Genomic DNA, 27600 nt, shown 5'->3' with positions numbered 1-27600 from the left:
CCCTAACTGAAGTCACAGCTGATTTTTCTGTAGTACGCGAACTAATAGATCGCATCGCATCGTTGTAATATTTCCATCACACGGTGCGTCTACGACTTCAGTCTCGTGTATCGACCAGTTGGATTAGATCGTTTTCCATATGATCCGCAAACACAGTCTTGCCTTGCAGAGTGGACTCGTTTTCTTTCTCACTGGTACAGCTTTGGTTGTTAACTTATTCAAGTAACGTTCCAGTATGACAGCCCACATTATTCGCTACTTCTCACAATGTTTGTAATCAGATGTTCTCTCATTATAGCGTGTATTTTTTGTTTTCCCACTAACTTCACTCTCCTTGTGCTCATCAGCCCCAGAATTCGCTTCATCAGTCAAACTTCGCAGATATCATTACTCTGTTAGTGGAGTCAATCTTCGTCTCCTCTGTACGAGCAATTAAGTTGTCTTAAAGATCTTAGTAGAAGATTATCTGAAACTATAAAAAATTGTTGATTTGACTTCATCGTGAATATCACAAGTTGCAGCAGCAAATTTGGAGAGACCATAGCATCCGTTTCGTAACCGAGGTCGCTTACGCAACCTGTCTGGTGGTGCTCGACTCTGAGGCACCCGGTTCGAATCCTACTGGAGGAAGAAATCTTCGCCGTTAGTATTTGGCGATCTAGGGGCGGATAAGATGGTAGTCTAGAATTGGGACCACCAGATTTAGCGCCAGTGTCCTGGACTAAATTCCAAACGTCTCCGCAGTGTCTCGTGGAATGAAGGCATGTGACACTGTTGGTAGAGATCCGTCCGTCGGAAGTGGCCGGAACACCACTTAGTGGCATTCGAGAGGATCAGGCTATGTGCCTGCACCGGCTTTCACACTCTCCCATCTCTCGTCATTTATAAAACATCACTATGCTATACCTTCCTCAATTAGTCAACTACGCTGAACTGACAAAGAGAAGGCACAACATTAGGCACTTCTTGAGGAAAGGGACCGTGGTGCTCCGGTGAAGAGAACATTTTTAGTTTTGGCTGCTGAACCTGTCCCAGGATCTCCCAGCAAACAGTGCCGTACGTCACAAGTATAGCATAGGTAGACTAAATATCACATATTTGTCTTTGGGGCTCTTGCAGGCTTCCACTGGCACAAAAGCCCAATTACGCAGATACCGTACACTTTATAAGCAGTACGCCATCATCAGGAGGAACCGTAGTACTTGACCTACGCACGATGATGGTGCCAGCATTCGCTAGGGAGAATTTTCAGTTGCTCATCCCGTGAAGGGGACGCATTGTTTGAAGATAATATCGTTGTTATACAGTATGATCACGAACCAGAATGAGGAGGAGTAGTTTTGTTCAGAAACCTTTGTCCGGGTCACCGTGTTGTGCGGAAGACGCCTGGCTGGCAGGTGTCGGGCGCGCTGCTATTTGCGAAGGGAACGATTGTGCGCAGGCCGCCTGCGGCGCGGCCACGTCGTGCGCGTTGCATAACGCGGCACTCGCGGGCCTCCGCTGCCCACACGGAGGCGCGCCTAGCACACAAACCTGTGTGCATCGTATGCGCTTTTGCTGCAAGTTGTCTAACATTTAAAGTGCACGAGGGAAAAGACTGACACACGTAGCAGTATTGGCCTAGCCCACGTATATACATTCAAGTGACAGGTCATCGGATAGCGACATGCGTACGCAAGGTATAAAAGGGCAGTGCATTGGCGAAGCTGTCATTTCTACTCAAGTTTTCGACGGAATTATGGCCACACGACGGGATCTTTGAATGCGGATTGATTGCTGGAGCCAGACGCATGGAACATTCCATTTCGGAAATCGCTAGGGAATTCAATTTTCCGAGATTCACAGTGTGCCGAGAGTACCAAATTTCAGGCATTACCGCACACCACGGAAAGTGCAGTGGCCGAATCTCTTCACTCAACGGCCGTGGGCAGCGGCGTTTGCGTAGCGTTATCAGTGCTAACAGACAAGTAACTGCGTGAAATTATCGCAGGAATCAATGTGGGTCGTATGACAAACGTATCCGTTAGGGCAAGTCGGCGAAATCTGGCCTCAATGGGCCATGGCAGCAAACGACCGAGGCGAGTGCCTTTGCTAAAAGCACGACATCGCCTGCAGCGCCTGTCCTGGACTCGTGACCGTATCGGTTCGACCCCAGACGATTGGAAAATCGTGGCCTGGTCAGATGAGTTCCGATTTCAGTTGATAAGAGCTGACGGTAGGGTTCGAGTGTGATACAGACCCCACGAAGCCACGGACCCAAGTTGTCAACAAGTCACTGTGCTGCTGGTGGCTCCGTAAGGGTGTGGGCTGTGTTTACATGGAATGGACTGGGTCCTCTCTTCCAACTGAAGCCATCATTGACCGGAAATGATTATGGTTCAAATGGCTCTGAGCACTATGGGACTTAACATCTGAGGTCATCAGTCCCCTAGAACTTAGAACTACTTAAACCTAGATAACCTAAGGACATCAGACACATCCATGCCCGAGGAAGGATTCGAACCTGCGACCGTAGCGGTTCTAGGCGCGGTTCCAGACTGAAGCACCTAGAACCGCCGGCCCGCACTTGTCGAAGGCGTCGTACAGCGCGTCTACCTCCGTCGATATGTCGTAAAGACCGCTCTACAGTGCCGATGATATCTTCTGTTGTGCTGTAGCGCGGGCTACGAAGAGCTTCCTTCGTGATGGTAATCGTAAGGACTCGTATCGAGTGAATACGACGGATGTTGCAGTATCCCCCACTCTCACGTACGCAGGAGGTCCTAACGTAGCTCGCTGTGTGGCATCATGAATTGTCATGAAGGATGATGGGGTGCAGTGTCAGGAGGAAACATTGTTTGCGCTCCGACCACGTCCCAAATGTGTGTGTGACACACACCCACACCCGAGGGAGGAGTCGAACTTCCGGCGGGAGGGGCCGCGAAATCCGTGACATGGCGCCTCAAACCGCGCGGCCATTAAGACCACGTGCCACTTCAGTCTTGTTCTACGCACGTTGCTCGTGTTTCCTAAACATACTGTTAGGGCGCTTGAATCGATTACCTGCACTGTCACATAGTATACATAGCAGCTGACTCAAACACAACGTCACCACCCATTGCACTACTTCAGCTGACCTGCTGTCAGTTACAGATAGCGGGTATGCCACGTGACGCACATCCTCCGTATTACGACAGTATTGCCATTACTTTATATCCACCCCATGTATAAAGAACTTCGGTTACAAGACAGTAGGAAGACTGAGCATTGGGGTTTTGTGACTATACCCTTAGAAACGGAGCACAAGCTCGGGCTACGGAAGGAAAACGGCTGTCTGCATTTCAAACTAACCATCTCGGCATTTGCCTGAAGCGCGAAAGGATCACGGAGATGCAGACACAGCAAGACATGCGTTGTAGGTAGCAATGTGGGTCACTGTTGACAGTCCCAAAGCGCACGTTCCTATTACTTAATCAGTATATTGCCTCCTCCTACGTGTATCTCGCGGAAGGTAAAATTATACAGATTCGAGCTCAGACAGAGGCTACTAACAATTGTTCTTCATGCGGTCTATTCGCGACTGTAACGGGAAAGGGGAGATGACAATTGTACTCAAAGATCGTCTCCCTCCTCCCGCCACACACCACAAGATGACTTGCGAAGTATATAGGGTGTTTGGAAATTTCCGTTACGACTAGTAGAGGCAACTCAGTGGTTAGTATTTTGAATTGGAGCCCATGTTTCTGTGCTACAACCAATTGAAAACATGTTGCTAACGCGACCTCTTCTACAAATAATTTACTAGACGTGACCCGGTACATCACTCGTTGTACAATTCTACTCATTAGTAACGAAAGAAACAAAAAGGAAACATGATCAGTTTTGTCCACCTCCCTAGCGAACATGTTTTCAAACGGCTGTAGCACAGAAACGGTACGTTTTCGGACGTGGGTTCAAAATATTGTTTATTTACTCCCCTCTAGAGGGCCAAGAAGTTTGCAACGGGAATTTCCGAACATCCTGTATATGTTGATGTTGCTTTAAAACTGATTTAAGCACAACACGGAAAGCCTTAAATGTGAATGCTCAGAAACGATCTGGACCGCCCGCCCTCACGAATCCGAGTTTCCTGTCTAAACCTCTGCATCCCAACAGACGTACCGATACTCATTCTCCACGCGAGCATAAAGCAATAGCGCAAAAGCGCTGCTTAAAACTGGTGTTTAGGTTTAGTTTGAGCCATGGCGGCAGCAATTTGTCGGCGACTGACAGGAGCGTATTTTGAATGCGCAGGATGGGGACGCGGGAAGTGCACAACAAGCTGGAGAAGAACCGGCGCGCCCATCTCAAGGAGTGCTTCGAGCTGCTGAAGAAGCAGCTGCCGCCCTCGCCGGACGAGAAGAAGACGTCCAACCTGAGCATCCTGCACAGCGCGCTGCGCTACATCCAGGTGAGTGCGCGGGGGCCGCAGGGGTGCGCCTCACGGCTAAACAAGCTGTACTTGTAAAATACCGGGACTACTGCATACAAACACTGCCGGAAAGGAAGTTAGCACACTCTTTTGAAGGTCTCCAATTCACTCGAATTTATTGTTGCAACAGTGCGTATCGAGTACCTGAAAAGATTACATTTGCAGATCAATACCATAATCGGCTCTGAGGTATCAGGTATCGACCCATGCTGCAACCCCCATAAAAGTACGTGGTTTAGCTTCCACGACGGGCAATGGAGGCGCTGACTGGTATCCTGTCGATGGTACTGATAGCGAATACTGTCCTGGGATACGTTATGCCTCGCTTGCTCGGCCTGTTCACGTAGTTCTGTAAGAGTTGTCGGTTAACGAGTCACACGAGTCACTTCTCGTCCCGTCATATCCAACACGTACTCAACTGGACGGCCAGGAAAGTTGCTACACGTCTGACAGAGTGCGTTGAGTTCCACGAGCAGTTTGTGGGCGAGCATTATGCTGTAGGAGCAACACATCACATTGCAAGAGAACGGGGCCAACATTATGGACGTACCGAGCGCTGGTTAGCGTACTCTCCAGGCCTAGGGCCGGTGTGTCTCGGACGAACGCACCCCACGAGATAGCCTACGTTGTACGCGCAAACGACCATCACTTGCGTGCAGGCAGAATGTGCTTTCATCGCTGAAGACAACGGCGCGACATTCCAAGTGATCCTCCGACAGCAGCAGTCGCGTGCACGTCGATGCTGTGGCGTGAGCAGAAGACGGACTGCGGACTGCAGGTGTGCGTGCACGTAGGCCCATTGCTACAGAAGCCGCCTTACCTGTGCTGTTGTAGCTGTACCATCTGTCACTGATGCCCGCCCTTACGAGACGTCTGTGCTGCGTGGACGTCCAGAACCCCGTCTACGGGTATAGAATGTTCACGTGGCCGCCGATACCGCCATCGTTGCACAACTGACGCAGCACGCCCACCTTGTGTGGCACTTCCCCGAAAGGACCATCCCGCCACTCGGAAGGCCACAAATTAACCCTGTACAGACTCGCTCAGTTGGTTGTTGAAAGCACGAATGCATCTCCGTGGCGTGATCGTCTGCTTGCTTCACACCTCAGCACAACGCTGAGCTTTCTGGCTGTGAGCATTCCCTATTAGAAAGTAGATACAGATGGCCCACTGATATCTATGCAACTACGCTATCTGTTGGTTGACGATGCTGAAACCATTACCAGTATATCTACTAACCCCTAGATGGAATACGCTGTTACCGGATCAAACTCGACGTCGTCATTTCAGGTGTACCGATTTTTTTGGAGCAGTGTATTTAGTTATTTTCCCGTCCTCAACATACCCTCCCCCCCCCCCCCCCTGCACTATCCCCCCAACCCTGTATGCCTGTTTTCCATTGGTGAAAATAGCACTGGAAACTCTGTGAGCTCCTTGGTGACGGGTGACACTTTTTCCAACGGACTGAAATCTTGTTCTTTGTAATGCGGATTTGAACTCGGGGAAAATATAAGTGTGGTGGTGCTAGCTCGGGCAAATAAGGTGAGTGGTCTAACACAGGCTAGTAACCTCTTAACAGACACTGCAGTAGGAGACGCCGCGTCCTTGATGTACAAGCCGTGACTTGTTCTTCCATAATTCGAGCCGTTTTTCTCTCATTTTCTCACGGAGTTGAGCAAGAACCTCATTGTAGTAATGTTGATTAATAATTTGACCTTCAGGAACCATGTGAAGATACAACTATTCCACGAATATATACATTCTTTGTCCCGCAGCGATCGCAGGGTCGGCGTGGTTACAACGGATTTGGCAATGTTAATGTTAGGGATGGCCTGATGCCTTTCCTGCCGCCACCCCGTACCCCCCAGGAAGGAGTCAGTGTACCCCAAATGTCTGCGTCTAGTGTAAATCGTGAAATGGTGCGGACGTGTTTCAAATGTCTGCGACGGGTAACTGAGGCGGAACTTGGGGACCAGCCCGGTGTTCACCTAGCAGATATATATATATTAAAAACAATCATCATCGCTTTGAAGCTTGATTTGCTCATTCGAGCATTTTTTTGTCTCGGCGAAATTGCACGGCCTGGTGCTGAGTTTCTCGATCATAAGTGAAAGACCAAGATTCGTGACATGTTATCACTCTTTCCGAGATACTGGGATGATTTTCAGTAGTGTTCGACGCGTCATTACAAACATTTTCACGAGCTTCTTTTTGTTCGTCCGTGACAATTTTCAGCACCATATACTTTTCTCATGTTAAATTCGTTATGTAACATTCGCCTTTCGCATTTTTGTCAATTCCTACAGTTTCAGCAATCGATTGAATACTCAACCGGCGGTCAGATCGAATCACAATACGTACATTTTCGATATTTTCATCCGTTTTCGATGTTGAAGGGCGTCCTGGAAGTGAGTCATCTTCAACGTCTTCAAGGCCATCTTGGAAACGCTTGAACTACTTAAAATCTCCACTACGTGATGAATAGTCTTGAAACGTCCCCTTTGAACAATTATACACGACTGTGCTTAACCTGACACACAATATTTATAGCGCAACGCAATCTGACTTTCAAAATTCCCTACAAAAGAATGGCCCTGACTAACATTAAACTATACCTTTCACAAATCACTTACCTCACAAAAATCTTCGCTACTCAAGCTACTGCTATACAGCGAGTGCCACAACTGCCAGCTAAATAAAAGATTCAAACTACGGAAGGCACTAACTACTGATAGGGATAGTTAGCAAATGAAAGATATTAATAGAGAACAAACAATGTATTTACCTTGATATCATCATATAATATAAAAATTTCAAAACTCCGCCATCTCTCTCCCCACATCCACCACTGCTGGCGGCTCACCTCCAACTGCGCAACGCTACGCGCTGTTCACAGCCAGCTGCCTAACACTACAATGGCGAGTATTACAACAATGCAAAGCAGCCACAGACTGCACACAGCACAGCCAGTGATTTTCATACAGAGTTGGCGTTACCAATAAAAAAACCTAAACAGCCTACTTACATAGCCCCCATGCTCCCCACAAAAAATTTTACAAATTGGTTTGGGCAGTGGCCAATACAGATTTGAAAAAAAATTTTCATATTTACAATAACAAAGAAATCAAATGCACACACTTATTGATACAATGTTGGTCAAAAGCTAAAAATTTCTCACAGTCCATAAAGACAGTCCACATTGTTCATCACAGTAAAAATGCAGAGTTTTTCTCAAAGTCTGAGCAGTAAAAGAAAATGCACATAGAAGTAGTGGATTTCCATGCAGTCTTGAAGAAGTAGTGTTGTCCTTCCAACGGAAAGACAGTGCTGACTCTTTACATGCAGACAGGTAATGGGCCACAACATAGCAAACCCACAGCAGAGTCATTCGACGTTTTGAAGAATATTGGTAGGTAGGTCATCACAGAACAGACCCACTGTAGTCCTGGTAGAGATTACGGTAATGGTAGGCTACCAGAGGTGCAGACCCACTGCAGTCCTTGTAGAAATAATGGTATTGATGGATCATCAAAGATGTAGACACACTGTAGTCCTTGTAGAGATAATGGTACTGGTGGGTCATCAAAGATGCAGACCCACTGTAGTCCTTGTAGAGATAGCCAGCAGCCATCTGTTGTGACTGTGCAGGTGCACAATCACCATTGAAGAGTCTTGCGGATAATATAGCAAGTCCATAAACCACCACTTGTGCACTCACAAAGTTTTTGAAATTGTCCTTAGAACCAGCAATGCTGTTATCCAGTCCCTTGCTGAATTATTAACACATGTGCAAACACTAACAGTCCCTACTTCTCACAGTCTCCGCTATACAGTTCTTTTACTAAAAGATAGTTTTCCGTTGAGGGAGTTACAAGGAAAAGGAAGGTGATGGACACACTTCCAATACCCAGTTTTAGCTGCGTTGCACGAAATACCTCAGTTCCACCACAATATCCCTTCTGAATGGTATACATATCTGTGACGGAGATTTGTCCACTGCAAGAAATGCTATCTGTTACCAACGAGACACCATCCACCTGGTCATTCGATACAGGAACCCCTGAAGCAGGGAAGTTCGGATACAAGACGTGATATTTGCTGTCGGATCTAGTATTTGAAATTACATCGATAGCTCGATAGTATTTGAACGAAAGTATTCACTTTGACAGTATCGTAAGGTTTTTATTTGTCGAATACAAAACGATTTATTACTAGAATTCAAGGCGAAAAAGGGCTGGGTTGTTCTGGCTCTTCCTGAGCCATCAAGGAATGGTTTATTTCGCTTTACAGGGAAGTGCCGAGGGTAAAAATTGCAGATGAACCGACGGCTTGCCTGCAGCTTAAGTGATGATAGGTTTCAGTGGGTATGTAGATATGACTAGACTTGTACAGCATTGATTAGCTCGAACAGCTGCATCAAACAATTCTGCAGACTGCAGGTCACATCAGCGACACTTGAAGGCTATTGTGTTTGCCCGTAACGGAGCTCTTCGGACGTAAAGAAGGCAACCGGAAGCTGCGCCGTTCCTGGCCTCGAGATGAGATGCAGCGCGGTGTGACATTGCTCTCGCCGGCAGAGTGCTGCCGAACAGCCGCGGTTCACAAGCAGGTGCAGGCGATCTTCTGCAGCTCTTCTCGTGTCTCTGCGCCCAGCAGCGTCTGCGGAGAACTCGCCGTGTCAGATCTAACGCAGCACAAAGTGGCAGAGAAGCGCTCACCGACGTTTCCCCTTTCCTGTCTATCCAGGACGGCTGTATAGTAGCGGATGGTTCTGTGCGCCATGTGCTCGGTGAAGCTGCCGCCAGCGTGGCTCCCGGAGGTGCCTCCTTGCAATCATCTCAGTTTGCTGCACGTCACCTCGTTTCGTCCCCCCGCGCAGGGATGTAGCTTTCATAAAGGTAGGACAGCAAAGACCTCTTGTGTCGGAGGACCATGTGAGATGCTACTATGTACCTGAGTCACGGCTGTTCTTCATATCGTAAGTGGCCAGTAGTAGGTGGTGTGTGTGTGTGTGTGTAGTGTCGTGTCGATATTGTACCGGACCGCTACTCGGGCGAAGATCCACCATTTGGTATAACGCTGTGTGACGCTGTCTTTGAAATTAGTGTTGGCTGTTTCGTAAACTAACGTTTGACAACAATTTTAATGTTCGCAGCAATTGTTTGGCTTGTCGCTGCATTTGACGATCTTCCCGTAATGAAAGTTGCAGAGAAATTAATCGAGACCGTGGATCTCCGGGTCTTATCTCCTACTGGCAGGCAGAGAATGGATAGCAACAATCGCTTTTAGTTTCATAAGGACAGAATTTTCTTTACACTAAATGCCGCTCGTACCCTTTGTATAGATTTGAGTGGAACATTCGTGACCAGGCCTCGCGGCTGGCCTTGTCTCGTCGTGCCTGTCTGCAGCTGCCAGCCGGTGGGCCGATCCCGGCGCTACGCAGCCATGCGATACGGCAGTGCGGGAGTGCGCATGCGCGCGGCCCAGCTGGCAGCCAAGGTCGCGCAAGGTCGCGCTCCGTGCCACGCAGCTCGCAGCCGCCTCCGCCTCCGCCTGCGCACACCTGACACTCCCGTACCAAACGATTCGTCAATACCGGCGCCCTACTGTCTATTGCACGTACGCGATCGCCGAGGTTTCGCTAATTACGCATTAGGCACAGTGATATTCCGCATTTTGCATCCTCTTCACGGAGTGTGCAGCGAGAGTATGTCGTCTTCATTTGCCGTATACTCCTCATTTATTTCCCCCTCCCCCCAGGCCTTATTTGCCGTGCAGACCTCATCTGCAAACTTTTGAAAAGAAATATGGAGAAAATTTCCGCCTTTTACAACAAACAATTTATTTTCCTGTAAGGGCAGTGCAATGGCGGAGGTGCCATTTTGTACCCAGGTGATTCATATGAAACGGTTTGCGACGTGATTGTGGCCGCACGACAGGAATTAAGACTTTAATCGTGGAATGGTAGTTGTATCTAGACGCATGGGACATTCCATTTCGCAAATCGTCTGCGAATTCAATATTCCGAGATCCACAGCGTCAAGAGTGTGTCGAGAATACCAGATTTGAGGAATTATCTCTCACAATGGACAAAGCAGTGGCCAGCGGCCTTCACTTAACGACCGAGAGCAGCGCCGTTTACGTAGAGCTGTCAGTGCTAAAAGACACGTAACGCTGCCTGGAATAACCGCAGAAATCAATGTGGGACGTACGACGCACATATTTGTTAGGACATTGCGGCCAGATTTGGCGTTAATGAGCTGTGCCTTTGCTAACAGCACGACGTCGCCTGCAGCGCGTCTCCTGGGCTCGTGACCATATCGGTTGGACCCTAGATGACTGGAAAACTGTGTTGTCGTCAGATAACTTCAGTGTGGATGCGTACCACGCTCGAACTCTTATGGGAATCGGCGAAATGCCGCGAGTAGTGAGGATAATTGGCGAGAGGCACTACTCTAGGAGTGTGTTGATAAGTTGAGAATTTAGGTCTGAGGGGAGGCGTGCTGGGGTAGTCCGTGCAGTTGCGACGGCGAATGTGTCCGGATGGTGCAGTGGTCAGGACACCCAGGCTCGAGTCCTGGCCTGGCGCAAATGTTCAACTTTCCCGTCGATTCAAATCAGTACCCACTTGCAGCTAACGTGATTCTTTCTTTTGTGTCGTCGGTGTTAATTTGGTAACATGGTAGGTTTCTTGAATGACGGGTGACTGATTTTAAATTAGATTGTCGTTGTCGATTCTTGACACTATTACTTCTCGAGTGTCAAATGCGTTATATGATTTTGGGTATATATACTGAAGCCACGAGTGAAAATTTTCACCGAGGCTGCGAATCGAACCCGGGTCTCGTGTTTACTAGGAAGGTGCCTTAGCCCCTAAACCAGTGAAAATGAGTTGCATTCGGAGGAGTCGGCTTCGTTGATGGCGAGAATCCAGAGACGTGCGCTGGGCGTCGTCCCGCTGGACTCTGTGGCTAGCGACCTGCCTAGTGAGCAGGAGGCCCGTGTTCGATTCCCGCCCTCGGTACAAAACTTCACTCGCCGCTTCGGTCTACATACATAAAAATCATATGTGCGTGAGACCAGTAATGTCTCTGAAACTGTGTCATTACGAATACTTTATAGTTTCAGTAAATTAAAGGCTAGAAGAAATACTATCCTGAGATCCGGTTTAATGAAGACCCGATAAACAAGGTTCACTGTTCTGTGGCACCAGTACTTGGTTTTGATATTTTGCGTTTCTTCTTAATGACAGCAATTGCAGCAAACACATTTTCGTCTCTTTGGGAACCGTTTATAATTGACTAGTTCTACCAACAGAGTGCTGAGAGTTGAGCCACTACGCGTGCTTTATGCTCCAAGGCTTCGGCGAGTGGCACCTCATTCAGATGGGCGGCCTCCACTGTGAAAGAGGCGTAAATCACATCGCGGTTCGCCTGCTAAAATTATTGAAAACTGCAAAATGGTTCAAATGGCTCTGAGCACTATGCGACTTAACTTCTGAGGTCATCAGTTGCCTAGAACTTAGAACTAATTAAACCTAACTAACGTAAGGACATCACACACATCCATGCCCGAGGCAGGATTCGAACCTGCGACCGTAGCGGTCGCTCGGTTCCAGACTGTAGCGCCTAGAACCGCACGGCCACTCCGGTCGGCTGAAAACTGCAGATCACCGCTTGCACGTTTCCGCCACGCGTCGATTGGGAACGCCAGTCTTGGTTACAGAAGGTCGTGGCGGGGACCGCCTCCTTACGCGAGGCTTCCTCCGTCAAAGAGGCGGCATGAAATGAAATGATCGTACGGCATTCTTGGCGGGGAGGTCCCATCGGGGTTCGGCCTCCTTGCGGCAAGTCACATTGGGCGACTTGCGCGTCGATGATGATGAGAAGACGATGAGGACAACACAATACCCAGTCCACGGGCGGAGAAAATCTCCATCCCATCCAGGAATCGGACCCGGGCCCGGTGCATGGGAGGCATGCAGGTTACCACTCAGCTAAGCAGGCGGACAAAGAGGCGGTGAGGTGATTCGAAAGAACGGTACGTTTCGTTTTTAGCCTCGTAGTCTGAATTTTCAACTCTGTCACAGCAATGTTGTCGCCTGCTACTGGGAGCCCCATGTTGGAAATACAGAAAGAGCTACCCGCGGCGGTGTCGGTGTCGACCAGAGGAAACACCCCTCCTAGCCAGTCACTGCGGCTCGTTCTTTTTATTTCCAGTTCTGCTTTCGCCGAAACACTCGTAGTGGTGATCGTTTGGATAGAAAATGAAAACAGAGTGAGTCAGAGGAGTGCGCGTGGAACGTTAGGCTTAAAGACATTGCAGATGACTGTCACCAAACATAAAGTAAACGAGCTCTATTGTGAAGCGGAAGATAACTTCCCCAAAAATGTGTAATCGTTCGTATGTATGTGGCTGGGGCATCGACGAGCACACCTCCATCACTCGCACATTTCCGAGTGATTAAACATGGAGCAGTGCTCTCTCTTGCACATAGACAAATTTCAGATAAAAGCGCCACAATGAATATGTTTCATTCTGGTACTTGAATGTTTCACGCTCTGAACTAATGATAGGCCTTCTGGTACTGTTTTCAGATATTGTTTTCTTCGAAATTTGAAATAAATAGGCAAGTTTCCGAATGAATTACCCGATACCAGACAACGAAGAGTAACAGGAAGTCTGAGGTTCACTGTAATTGCTTTCCTGAAATTTGGCTTTGTGTGAAACAATTGGTCTTGCCATACTAGTTAGTATTACAAAATCTCATATTCGTTAGAATCTCAGAATCGGAAGATGACATCCTAGAGAAGTTACAGAAACCGTTCCATATTCACCTCCCTCTTGGTTTGCTTGGATCTTGTACTGTTAATAGCGCATCACTACGTACCAACATATCGTTCTCGTTACTTGACATAAAGCTGCAGGCGATGCCGACACTGTGCGAGTAATGTTTGCCACCAGTGTCGACAGAGTACGTCCTCCGAGAAAGTCGGGGACACACAAACATGTTTCCACTGACAGTGTGTATGGGGCGTTAGATGGCGGCTGCGGTAACGGGGCTTGGCTGTATACGGGGCTATTCATACGTGGCTTCGGCGTTTCAGAAGACGATTGCCCGAAAATTACAAAGCATACAGAACGTGAGTGGGCACAGACCCACTCCAATTTATGATTCGTAATACACACCGTCGTGTTGTTAAAGAGCGCACGGTTAGGGGGCAGGCGTGTCAGAACGTGGCGTATAATGGAATGATGCGGTAATTTAGTGCTCTTGAGGCATTTGTGACTATTTATCAACGATTTCGTACCAAATGCTAGGGAAAACAGTCCTTGGGCGGCACATTCCGTGAGACTGTCTCCTTTACGTGAAACAGGCTGGTCGGGACCGTGAGCGTGTGCGGGAATTATTCGTCAGCAGGACGACACGTGCGAGCAGAGACTGGACGTGCCGCAGTCAGTTGTCCGGAGCATTCCGCGCAAACGTAAAATCTTGCCGGCTGCAGCTGTTGCTTGCGCTGACTACTCGGGGCTGTGAGTTTAGTTCTGGCTTTTGCAATGTCCTGCAGCGGCTGCTGGACGAAGCCAGTTTTTTTTTTTTTTTTTTTTTTTACTGAAGTTGTTTCTTAGCGACGAAGCCACGTTTCGTGTCAAGATGAACAGTGACAATGTGCGTATTTGGAACAGAGAACATCCACACGAGATTGTGGAACATTTTCGTGACCATCTAATCGTTAAACTGCTAAAAAGTTGAAACGTTCAAGTACATGGTTGATATTGTAGTACGATACAGCGCACGATATGCAGGGAACGAAAAATATGAGTAAAGTAGAAAATTATCTGAGGTGTCGAAACGGCAAAGCGAGGACCACAACCCGTTATTTTTGTCAACATATTGCTGATTTACATTTGCTAGTAACTGCCAGACGTATATGACAAATTCTTTCACATTACAAATGTCTTGCATTCAAGAAACTACTGCAGAAGCGTGCTCTAACACCCAAACATAAGCAGGCTAGAACGAAATTTCACTCTGCAGCGGAGTGTGCGCTGATATGAAACTTCGTAGCAGATTAAAACTGTTTGCCGGATCGAGAGGCTAACTCGGGACATTAGCCTTTCGCGGGAAAGTGCTCTACCGAGTTCGAGTCTCGGTCCGGCACACAGTTTTAATCTGCGAGGAATTTTCATAAGTAGGCTACATTGGAGTTTGTTGAGAGACATGTCATAAACTTCAGAATGGGATAATGTGATCTTCAGTGATGAGAAGAACTTTAATTCGGATGGATTTCAGTATTATTAGCACGATGTGAGAAGAGAGCAGCAAGTAAGAATGAGTAGAAATTTTGGTGGATGAAGTGCTTTGATTTGGGCAGCCTTATGCACTAAAGGTAGGTCACACATTGCTTGGCTGAACACAAGACGTGTACACTGAGAGCCTAGAGACAGAATTCATTACAATGTATGAGATCCTTAGGCGCTAAAGTTTAATGTTTCATCAAGAGAAGGCATTTGCACATGTTTCTGCTACAACTCTGACCTGCGCGTAGCCCGATTTTGAACCCAGTGGAAAATCTTGAGGGAATATCTGCAAGGCGTGTTTACGCAATGGAAGGACATTTGAGATGCTATGTGAGCTGAAAAGAGCGATACGAGAAGAATGGGAGACAGTTTCACTGCAAGAACTACAAACACTAACTAGATCGATGCCAAAGAGAAGTAAAATTCTAAAAATGCAATAACGCAACAAGACTGCAATTTCCGTCCAGGTAATGCAAACGCCTTATTTTGTTATTCGTGTTTTGAAAGAACTATGTAATTCCGCCGCGATTGTTTGTGTGTTATATGGCTCTAATATTTGCATAATAAATTCGATACACCTATGCTTCAGGCACTGAACAATTACTTTCATAGGAACCGTGCCTTATTACCGAGTGCAACAACAGTGATAACTAAGCGTGTGCCCTATGCGTCGTGCGGTATTTTAGCGGGGCTGCCGCAGTTGTACTGTTGTGAAATGAACTGCATTCGCCGGAGGCGTGGGCCGGCGTCGTCCCCGCCACGGTACCGTTACGTTACACCCGGACGCGGCCGCTCGCCTCTGCGCATGCGCCGCCGCCTCTGCCTTCACGCCTCGGCGTCAAACAGTTCTAAAGCAAGCAGCAGACACGCCAGAGGCCAAAACAGTCACGATCGTGCCATTTTATATTTACTCGGAAAAAACTACTCTAGTTTATTTAGAGTTCTTGGGAGGCTGTATCGTTATTCCGAAACACGTATCATGATGCTTCAATAAAATTAAAAGTGAGTGATTTTGAAAATAGCGGAAAGAGCGCAAGGTAAATCGTAGAATACCGAATCCTTCAATTTACAAGCGGAAACTTGTCTGTGAACTACGGACCGACAATTGAAGACTTAGAAATACTTCCAATCCATGTGTGCCAGTGCTTAACAGTCTTGGTTAAAAACAGTCTTGGTTGCAATTTTAGTTATTGACTTTTCAACTACGCGTTTCGCCTTATTTAGGCATCTTCAAGTTGACCTTAATTTGATATTTCTTAGAACGATCCTTTAGACAGTGTAGCCAAATGGCATCGTCAATACATCAGGCCAACATCGCCTTCGTTAAACTCAACGCTACACTGTATAAAGGATCGTTCTAAGAAATATCAAAAAAATGGCTCTGAGCACTATGGGACTCAACTGCTGAGGTCATTAGTCCCCTAGAACTTAGAACTAGTTAAACCTAACTAACTTAAGGACATCACAAATATCCATGCCCGAGGCAGGATTCGAACCTGCGACCGTAGCGGTCTTGCGGTTCCGGACTGCAGCGCCTTTAGCCGCACGGCCACTTCGGCCGGCCTAAGAAATATCAAATTAAGATCAACCTGAAGATGCCTACATAAGGCGAAACGCGTAGTTGAAAAATAAAAATTGAAGACTTGAAATAAAAAAGGCTCAAAGTGCCGAAATAAGCGTTGGGTTGTTTGGGGGAAGAGACCAAACAGCGAGGTCATCGGTCTCATCGGATTAGGGAAGAATGGGGAAGGAAGTCGGCCGTGCCCTTTCAAAGGAACCGTCCCGGCATTTGCATGGAGCGATTTAGGGAAATAACGGAAAACCTAAATCAGAATGGCTGGACGCGGGATTGACCGTCGTCCTCCCGAATGCGAGTCCAGTGCCGAAATAAGGAATTTTGAAATTCTGTGTGACAGCTCTACGTGCCGAGCCCCGTATCGTATGAAAGGCTCAAATCAAACTGTTATAGATGAAGACGTAGTACCATATCCAATCGGCAGATGGTATATGGCTTACTAGCCACTGCTGTTAACCTATGTAAGGTCGTGTGTTCCGCGCGATTACTCCTCAGTGGTGGATAAGATGGTGGAGGTGGCAAATGTTTGTAACAGTTTGATCGGAAAGAAACGGCGAATTAAAGGACGAGGTACTGTGGCATAATGCGGAAAAAGCTGAAATTGAGCGAAAGAGTAGGCAGGAACGGGTAATAAATGTATTGCTGCAAAAGGTCACATCATAGGAAGTAAGTCCCAGTTACTGATCGCTAACGTACACTCTTGAGTTACCAAATACATTGTTGCAGAAGATGTAGAGGACGTGATACAGTAATCGAGACAAATAGTCATTTCTCGTCAGTAACATGAATGCACGTGACTTGTCGTATTTCGAGAAAGTAGCAGATTATGCTACAAACATAGCAAATCTAAATGTATGCAAAGTACAGTGGACAGTACGGTTAGACAAAAAAACGCATCATGTAGTTAAGACCAGGAGAAGCTTAAATGAAGCGGACGTCTCGGAAGATATCCGTGTACGAGTACGGAACACCAAGAAACTGCAATTACAGTTTTACAAAAACAGAATGAACTTTTACTCTCTTTTTGATGTGGCACTTACAGCTTTCCATGCATTTCCGCTTTCATTAAGTTTTTCATATTATTACAACTCAATGTTTATAATTTCCTCTGGAAACTAGATCCATTCCGTGCTTGACTTTCAAATAAAACACATTAATAGTGCAATTATGATCATTAACTCTTTATTATACGCTTATCTCATTTTCCTCAAATCCACGATTTTGGCCTTTTTTTATTTCAAGGCTATTAACAACTGCACGTTAAGCACTTACACACACTCACAGCCACGCATATTCCTAATGCGATTCGGTTCCTTTGACAAGTGTTAGGGTAAAACATAACACTCGTTCATCCCTTGAGTTTGCACGCACACGTACCAGTATTCTTTCAATTTTCACTTCAGAGAGAGCTGCTGTTCGTTTGCTCTATCAGGGTAGCCCTCACGTCGAAAGCCGAGCGAGGTGGCGCAACGGTAAGACGCTGAATACCAGAGAATGAACGACTGTTCAAATCGCGGTCCGGCCATCCAGGTTTCGGTTTTTTCGAGGTCCCCAAAATGGCTAAAAGCGGCTGGTTTCAAAATACTTCCGAAAAGGATGATCCAAACTTTTGCACTGTCTCTATGCACTCGCCGTAGAAGGGACATTAACCGTCGGTTTTGTGTGTGTGTGTGTGTGTGTGTGTGTGTGTGTGTGTAAATGGCACAAAACAGGAAATTTTTCCAGAAATCCAAAGAGGCCACGTGCTATGGATCAAGGTAGACCGAAAAGTCGAAAGCAGAAGGCAAAATGAGAAAGACAATTTGTATACGAATAGTGATGATCAAACATTTATCTCTGTACTACTTTAAATTTACTTAAATGCTCGAGGCGTAGTGAGGACGCGGATATTGCCACTGTAGGTGTTTCCATATCTGCGCAGTACAGTAGGCCGCTGGGGAATCTTGCGCTCCGTGCTCATCACTTTGCGTGGTTTTTCGCTGTGTATGAGAGTTGGCCTTGGGCTGCATACGTGCGTTAACTACTGCTGCTTCGCCCTACCACTTTCTGCGTGCCGAGCCCTCTGGGAAGCAAACTGAACACAACGCGACATACAGTATATTACACTAGCTAGAAGCGAACGAACATCCGTGTGTAGGTCCTGCCACGAAACGTAACGCTTAGGACCAACTCTGTTACTACCTTCTTAAAAAGAATCATGTTTCATCCTTGCCTTCTTGAGGATATGGTCAGAAATTTCTCAAGGAGTAACAACCTGCACAAAGGTTTGGCCTGTTTTTAAGAGATTTTCGGATACGAGAGAGTGTTGTCGGCAGTGACACTAGCAAAACTCCGAGCACTATGAAAGCTGGGTATATTGCCCACTTCATTCGTAATCCCTTAGTACACGCTCATCGTCGTTCCCGAATACGTGTGTGTCCGCTTTAAGCGCTATGCCACCTCGTTGAGTCTGCTGGAGCTCATTTGTGCACGAGAGATACTTGCTGTCCCCCCCCCCCCCCCCCCTTTTCACGGAGCGAACTGAGGTGTAATTACTTTTCGTGAACTGTTTCACTTCCGCCAAGAGCGCTCTCTCTTGCCTCGCCTTTGCAGCTCACTTTTGCTTGTCTGCAAAGTTTTTCTGAATTTCGGAAAATATTTCACGGATTAGTCCTTTCTGTCCTGAGTTCTTATTATTTGGGCTGCACTTCTAGAAGCCTAGAAGCTTCCTTCAGGACACACACGTTTAGTCCCTAAACACAGAAACAGATTAAAATAACTGAAGTTTTGCGCCTGTATGTTATGCGTACTCCGATAGTTGTAAAAATAAGTCTATTCAGTTGCTGACGAAACTTCCAGATTGGTGTACAGCTTTAATTTCTGCCTGTGGCCAACGCAAGCAGAGTTCACGGAATTTTCCTTCGGATTCCATTTCTCCTTGTTGACTGGCGTATCCCCAGCGTGCGATCTGCTGCAGACCGTGTCTGACTAATTTAGCCGTATGCTGGGAGGGGAAGTGAGAAGAGAAGCCGCTTTTTGCGAGGCGCTGTCCCCCGTATGACCGCCACGTTCGCGATGACGTCACAGGCCGGCCAAGGCCGCGGTGTGAAACAGTTGTCGGACCGGCAGACTGCGGCAGCTGAAGCTACGACTTTCTGCCAACATGGCTGCCTACAGCTACCGCCGACCTGTGTGTAAATAGCGTGGGCCTCCGATTATGTAGCGACGTCCTGCTCTCTGACAGTAAGCTAATACCGAGTACAGAAAGGCAGCTGCTGTGATACGTATTTTTTGATCGACAACCAATTGGGTCAAGCTTGATAAGTAGATACATATCGCAGCAGCTTCTGGTCGTTTCGTTATGTTTTTTAAACCCAGTGAAGAGTTGGGGTGTGTTTTTGGCGGCTCCGGCAGATAACTTGAATAGTGCGTAGCAAAAATAAACTGAGACGACTTGGATGACGCAATTTTCAAATCCAAAGACTGTTTTATTTCTGTGACACTTCGGTAACGTGTGTACCCCGACACGTTACATGTTTGAGTGTCGTACAATTAGCGAGGTTTTATTGATTTAAAACGGTCAGAGCACGCGGTGCAGCGAGAGGCGGCTGGAACCGCGCAGCCACGTGAGCGGCCCTTCCCCTCCGCGGTAACAAAAGTAGGGCGCCGGGGCCGGCACGTGGCACAGTGCGCTCGCGCGCGCGTGCGCATGCGCGCAGCCCTCGCCGCGTCTCCTCCAGCTGCTATTTCCTTTCAGCAGCGGCGCCGGTGTTGTGCAGAGCTAATGTTGCAGCGGCCTCCGGGTTTCACCATCGGTGCCGGCGTTACGCCGAGGCCCCGCGGGGCGAGAAGGCTGGACGCCGTCGTGTCGGAGACCTCTCACCAGGTCTGCTGTGTGTGCTGCAGTTATGGGTTTTGAAGCGGGACGTTCCGTTCTTTTCCCTCTAGTGGGTGCGCTGCGACAGTAGATAGCTGCAGACTAATGAGGTGGCGCGGAGAAAATGCCAACTGTGCGTCTAGAAACGAGCGTGCGACGACACGGAGCCGCTGCTGCGCTAGGCGCATTCCGTTAAGCGTCCCGTTGTCGTGTGGGCACCGTTAGCTGCGTAGCATTTCTGACACTCCTTCACGTGGCGTACAGTATGCCGATAAAATTACCATTGTCTTTATCGTCTTGCAAGGAATCTTAAGCAATTCGAAATCTAGTCGGGATTGTAAGTAATCCCCAATGCTAGTCTTATACGTATTGTTCTTCAGTAAACGGTTCTGATTTGGCTCTGAAAAGTCCAAAGGCAGACGTACCAGACAGTCCATTGAATATTAGTGTGGCTTACAATTAAACTTCCGAGAGCGTACTTTCCTAGACGAGTCAGCTACGAATTTATGTATCGGAATAAGTTCATGAAGATAAAATTGCCGGCCGCTGTGACCGAGCGGTTCTAGGCAGTTCAATCCGGAACCGCGCTGCTGCTACGGTCGCAGGTTCGAATCCTGCCTCGGGCATGGATGTGTGTGATGGCCTGAAGTTAGTTAGGTCTAGGGGACTGATGACCTCAGATGTTAAGTCCCATGGTGCTTAGAGCCATTTGAACCATTTTTAAGATAAAATTAGAGAGACTGTAGCAGGGACGGAGGTTACTAACAGTGCTCTTCCCGCCGACCATTCGTGACTAGGGCTGAAATGAGAGTGGCTCACACTCCATAAAGCGACTTGCAGAGTTTACAGGGTGTTCGGAAATTTTTGTTACAAGCTTCTAGGACTTTTATAGAGGGCAGTGGGTACGTAACATTTTGAACAGGAACCCGTGTAGAGAAACGTACCGTTTCCGTGCCACAGCCGTTTGAAAACATGTTTGCCAGATAGGTATGCAGCAGTGTAGTTATGGTAGGGGGAGGGGGGGGGGGGTTACGTCGGAGCGGCTGATGTCATTTGATATCTGTCCTACCTCTGTGACCTGTTTCGAGCCTCGTTAATATGTGTGCACGTCTTACAGCAACGCGGTTGAGTACACGTTTGCAGAATACACCGACATGATCCTTATGAATGGGGAAGCTCACAGCAATGGAAGAGCATGTCGACGCCTTTAGCAAGAGAGTTTTCCACAATGTCCGACTCCACCGAATACCCTTCTCTCCACAGTTACGCACCGGCTTTGGCAAAGGGTACCTTCACCGTGACTGGTGCTACGAGACGCCGCACACCCTAATTGGAAGAGGCCTCCCACCGCGTCATGTAGGAGAGAACCCGTCAACGAGTAGACGAGAAATTTCTTGGACTGTTAATGAGTGGAATTACAAAACAAATGATGTACTGGATCACGCCTAACCAATTTCGTGTAAAAAAGGTCGCGTTACCAATATGTTTTTATGTTTCCGGACATGAGTTTCAATTCAAAATATCATGAACTCACTAGCCTCTAATGTCCTAAAAGTCCGTAACGGTAATTTCTGAACCGCCTGTAGACGTAAATGTAGACTAGCTACTTATTATGAAGCACGTAGGTAACGCAGAAAATTTTTGCGAGGACGTCCGGTTCTGCTACAGCAGCCATCGCTGCTTTTTTTTTTTGATCAACCATGTATTGTACGTGTTTCGTAATTTCGTCCCTTATCCTAGTTCGCGTCCGGCCATCGTGATTTAGGTTTTCCGTGATTTCCCTAAATCGCTCCAGGCAAATGCCGGGATGGTTCCTTTCAAAGGGCACGGCCGAGTTCCTTCCCCGTGCTTCCCTAATCCGATGAGACCGATGACCTCGCTGTCTGGTCTCCTCCCCCCCAAACAACCCAACCCAACCCCAACCCTTACCCTAGTTGACATTAACGGTTAACTGTGTTTTACGATTACACCCTCTTAATTCGACACAAAGAAGTTATCAGAATCTTTTGTTTCTGACGGCTGCAAAAACTTTGCTCAACCTTCACTTCTAAACATAGAGCTATTTTTAGTGAACCGGTATCAAAATGGACTTTCGGTCCAGAAATGCAACAGAATGTTAGTTTCTTTATGTCTGAGTACTAAATCCTGCTTCATCAGACAGTTTTCATCTATCAGGAAGTACCAGGCCGGAGTTTTCTCCATTTGTTACCTACATCCTCGTTACTGAGCTTACCTGTTCCGGAAATAAGTTTCGTAAAAACTGCGGCAGATTTAGTCGTGCAGATGTTAATTTTTACGACACACAACTCTCTCTCTTTGTCTCTCTCTCAGCACTTTTCAGTGAGTTAGTCCACTGGCTACGTCCCCCTCACGCCTAGCCCCCAATACTGCTGTTTAGAAGTAGAAGCTTCGCCCTTGGGCAGTGGCCTCGGAGGCATACAGGCACACCGAGCAAATCCTGTTCGCTGAGGAAGGTAAGCTGACAGGGGTGCGCGTGGCCATGAGCCGACTTCGTGAGCAAGCATTCAGCCTGTAACGCTATCGTGCTACAGTGTGGCTTCTTATAGAATAGCGGATAGCTACAGTTAATTAATGGAGAAGCGGGATGCCGTCGCAGTGCACTTATTGTGAATACATTTCTGATACGTTATCAATAATCGCAACCAAACCGTAAATGGAAAAGTATTGCGCTCCTAGCTGACACGAAGACCTTGGCGGTCCGCAGCTCGTGGTCGTGCGGGTTCCCGGGTTCGATTCCCGGCGGGGTCAGGGATTTTCTCTGCCTCGTGATGACTGGGTGTTGTGTGCTGTCCTTAGGTTAGTTAGGTTTAAGTAGTTCTAAGTTCTAGGGGACTGATGACCATAGATGTCAAGTCCCATAGTGCTCAGAGCCAGACCTTGGCGGGATCGTGTACAAGAACCGACTGACGCATTTCGCTCTCTCAAAATTTGCTGTTTAATACCATACTATTTCGTACCACCTCGTATATTCCCGGAAGACTCATTCGTTCAGCGAAACAAGAAGTTAACTCCTTTTTAATAATGGCACAATTACGGACAATGTGTGAGACATTTCCCCTAACATGATCTAAATCAAAAATTATTTATAGTTAGAAACAATTATAATTAAAGTTCTGACTGTTTGGCGCCCATTACCTGGTCATGTTGGCGTGCAAGATATCTTCTCAGGCAGCGAACCGACGAAACTCGCAACAATCTAACTGAAAAATACATAAATATCCTAATCACGAGAAGGTACGTTACGAATTACATTAGCCTCGAAACTGCGCCTTTTTTTAAAAGTGTTATTTGTTTCAGCGTCTGTACAGCTACATGTATACTCCGCAAGGCGTTGAACATTGCATGGCCGAGAGCACTGGGTGCAGGCATCGGGGCGTGCCCTCACCTCGCCTTCGACATCAGCGCGAGATAAGCGGTGGAGAGAGCAGAATACACAGTCTTCACGAATTCCGGCTCTCCGAAAACACCCCAACAGAGTCTCACGAGAACAACGTCCTCTTCCTCTACTGTATCTCAGTTCCCCGAGCGACTCTTGCACTTTCGTAAGGGTTGTACTGTCCTGTTGCGATTCTAGCCGCGCGTCTCTGATTATTGGCTTGAAGTCTGATGCTGTAACGTTCCATCAGAATGTCTAAGATCATTGGTGGAAGTGGCAACAAAACGACTATTCACATTGGTGTGTAGAATGTATGAGGCTGGCGACATACCATCTGACTTTCAGAAAAATGTCATCTACACAATTCCGAGGACTGCAAGAGCTGACAAGAAGGAATTAACGCACCATCAGCCTAACAGCTCATGCATCCAAGTTGCTGACAAGCATAATATACATAAGAATGGGAAAGAAAATTGAGGATGTTTTAGATGACGATCACTCTGGCTTTAGGAAACTAAAGGCACCAGAGATGCAATTCTGACGTTGTGGCTGATATTGGAAGCAAGACTAAAGATATGTGAAGATACGTTCATAGGAGTTATCGACCTGGAAAAAGCGTTCAACATAAAATGGGGCAAGATGTACGAAATTTGGAGAAAAATAGGGGTAGGCTGTAGGGAGAGAAGGGGGTAATATACAATATGTTCAAGAGCCAAGAGGGAATAAGAAGAGTGGACGATCAAGAACGAAGTGCTCGGATTAAAAAGGGTGTACGACAGGGATAGTCTTTCGCCCCTTCTGTTCAATCTAACAAAAGATGATGGAAACAAAAGAAAGGTTCAGAAGTATGATTAAAATTCAAGGTGAAAGAATATCAATAATACGATTCGCTGATGACATTGTTAACTTCAGTGAAAGTGAAGAAAAATTACATGATCTGCTGAATAGAATAAACAGTTATGAGTACCGGATTGAGAGTAAACAGAAGAAAGACGAAAGTAATGAGAAGTAGCAGAAATGAGAACAGCGAGAAACTTAACATCAGGATTGATGGTCGCGAAGCAGATGAAGTTAAAGAATTCTACTGCCTAGGGAGCAAAATAGCCAATGACGAATGGAGCAAGGAGGACATCAAAATCAGACCAGCACTGACAAAAAGGGTATTCCTGGCCAAGAATAGCCTACCAGTCTCAAACATAGGCCTTAATTTGAGGGAAAAAAGGAGGGTATCTTCTGGTTAGCCGGAGTGTATTAGCAGGAAAGAAGAGAGATGCTCCGACAACAGCGCTCAGATATAAATATCACTGCGAGTCTTATCACCAAAGTACCCCAGCGCCTTCCAATCTCGCCGCACTCGTCTCATTGCAACCCGAGTGAATGAAGTAGAGCGGCTGTTTACCTTGTTGGATGCTGCACGTCTTCATGAAAGGTTCTTGAATTTTTTGCAGGTATACTAGATTCGATGCGATATTTGGCATCAAAACCAATATCTAAAATTCTGTAGATACCGTCTGTATCCCAGCTATCGATTACTCCTGTATGCACTACTAAGATTTTATCTACCAGAAAAGTATTTTACGTATTCAAACTATGTTTATAGTTCATTTTCTTCGGGGTGGGCATACGTTTATAACATTTGTACTTCAAGAGAAAACTTTGGACAATGTTGACATTCTTCGAAATTCTAAAGACAGCAGGGATAAAGTACAGGTCGCGAAAGGTTATTTACAGCGTGTGCATAAACCAGACCGCTGTTGCGAGAGTAGAACAGGAGAGGGAAGGGAAGCCAGAGTTGAGAAGCAGTAAAGGAAACCAAGGAGAAATTTGGAAAGGGTATCAAAATTTAGAGGAGAAGAAATAAAAACTTCTAGGTTTGCCGAAAACATATTAATTATGAAAGAGAGGGCAAATGACCTGGAAGATCAGTTGAACGAAATGGAAAGAGATTATAGATATAGATTATAGGATGAACAAAAGTAAAGCAAGAGTAATGGTATGTAACCGAATTAAATCAGGCGATGCAGAAGGAATGTGATTAGGAAATAGGAAACTAAAAGTGGTAGCAAGCGATTCAGACAAGAAGAGAATGGAAGGTTTTATATCGGATAACAGATAAGGAGGTACTGAATGGAATTGGGGAAAAAAGAAAGAGTAACAGAAGCGACGGTTGGTAGGACACGTCATGACACAACAAGGGATAGTCATTTTGGTAACAGAAGGAAGAGTGTGTGGGTTGGGGTGGGGGGGGGGGGGGGGAGGAGGTAAAGTATACAGGTTGAAATGTAGAATGAAACAGTTATTCGGAGACGAAAAGGCTTGCACAGGATAGATTAGCATGGAGGGCTACATGAGACCAGCCTTTGGACTGAAGACTGCTACTATATCCGAACTACTGCACAGTGCGTGGCGCAGGGGCTTCCCATTGCTCCCGTGCTGGCGCTATTCGCATGTGGAGCGCGGTAACTATGACTATTTAAAGGCCTGTGTGCAGCAATACGTAGCAGACTCTTGTGCTTTCCAAGTCTCCAATTGTTTTTGAAGCTTCGTACGTAGAGTTTCGCAGAATGGTTGGCGTCTATCTTCAAGCGTATGCCCGTTCAGGTGTTTCAGCAAAGATTCCCCTTGTGTCAGACATATCTGTGCCCATCTTTGATACACAGTCAACAGGTCGCACGAGTGTTTTCTAAGCAATCTCTTTCATAGAGTGCGTTCTCGTAGATACTACTTATGAACCTAGGTTTGTCACCTGCTTTACCTACAATTCAACTCTGACCCATGAAAGCAAACGATATAATTACCATACCGGCTGTTACAAGCAGGTATTCGTGTTATCAGTCTGGTCATGTGATACCATGTTTTTACGTTTTGTGAACTCTACTGTTTCACCTGTCTGGACTTTTGAAGCTTATTGCCAATCTTTACATGAAATATTATCGGCATCTGACAGATTGCATCTACAAAAAGCCTGAGTTTACTAATAATATTGTTCGTCAATCCATCAATACATAACAATGGACGGCAATGGTCGATGTCTCTTCCCCCAGTAACTTATAATCCATAGTGAAAGGCAAAATGTGGAAATTAAGTTGTGTTTGCTAGAAACAATTCGACTATAAAATTAGATACAAACTTAAGCAGCAAAGGACAAATATCTAAATCAAAACGAAAGTATAGGGATTGACTTAAATTTTATGCACACTTACGTGCCGTTTTTAAAAAGCGTTAGTACAAGGTTTCCTATAAGGCAAAAACGCTAGTTTAAAATAAACTTTTTTAAACATAAACTGTCTTATTTAAAATACGATGCAATATATGGGACTTGAGTTATGACTGCATGAACAGAGTACAGAATGAAAAACGGCAGTAAGCAATGGAGGGTAAATATTCCGAACACTCGTCAGCTGTAGTGTACAAGAACGTACTGTATTCACTTTTGCTCCGTCCTATCTGTGTTTCGCGTCCTCGACTTGGCGATAATTTATATGAACTGCCGTGTAATCGCTACAATAACTATAAATAAAAATTTGATCGTCGGATTCTCAGTGATTTATTAATTCAAAAGAGGGAAAGGTTCTTGAAAATGTATTAAGTTATTGACACATTCCTTTATGTGCATGTAACTTAATTACATTTGAAAGGTAGATGCTTATGTAATCTGATATGTTTGTTATATTTCTGAATAGTGTATTTTAGTTCTCATAGCAGTGAATGGTTATTATTTTCCCCTGCGCCATTGACTACTTCCGATGTCAGTACTTCTCGTCAGACTGAGGAATAATGGGATACTTGGTATCGATATTATAGGCGTCGAAACGAAGGTGCCGATACTTGGTCGTATTAGTATTGTCGGACCGTTCCTAGGCCTTTAACGAAATTCACGTCGTTGAAGTATTCAGACTCATAGAATTGTCAGATTGTTACCGCAGCAACGACTGCTGTGTGTACATCATCGCCTTGAGTCCGTTTAACACGAACGAATTTGTGCTCAAAATTGACTACTCGTGGTGAGTGCCCGTCAC

The 27600-nt window shown here is 46.4% G+C and overlaps 1 protein-coding gene across 1 annotated transcript in view; it reads left to right on the top strand.

Annotated features, from left to right (window-relative positions):
* Nucleotides 1-27600, top strand: part of LOC126418901 (max-binding protein MNT-like) — a 91057-nt gene that overhangs the window by 15707 nt on the left and 47750 nt on the right. The window contains exon 2 of the mRNA XM_050085918.1: nt 4273-4429. Coding sequence (XP_049941875.1) covers nt 4273-4429 — 157 coding nt within the window. The remainder of the gene's footprint in view (nt 1-4272; nt 4430-27600) is intronic.

The sequence above is a fragment of the Schistocerca serialis genome, chromosome 9, assembly GCF_023864345.2.
Source record: "Schistocerca serialis cubense isolate TAMUIC-IGC-003099 chromosome 9, iqSchSeri2.2, whole genome shotgun sequence".
Classification (NCBI taxonomy): Eukaryota; Metazoa; Arthropoda; class Insecta; order Orthoptera; family Acrididae; genus Schistocerca; species Schistocerca serialis.
The sequence above is the reverse complement of the archived record's forward strand: the minus strand, read 5'-3'. Positions and strand labels throughout refer to the sequence as shown.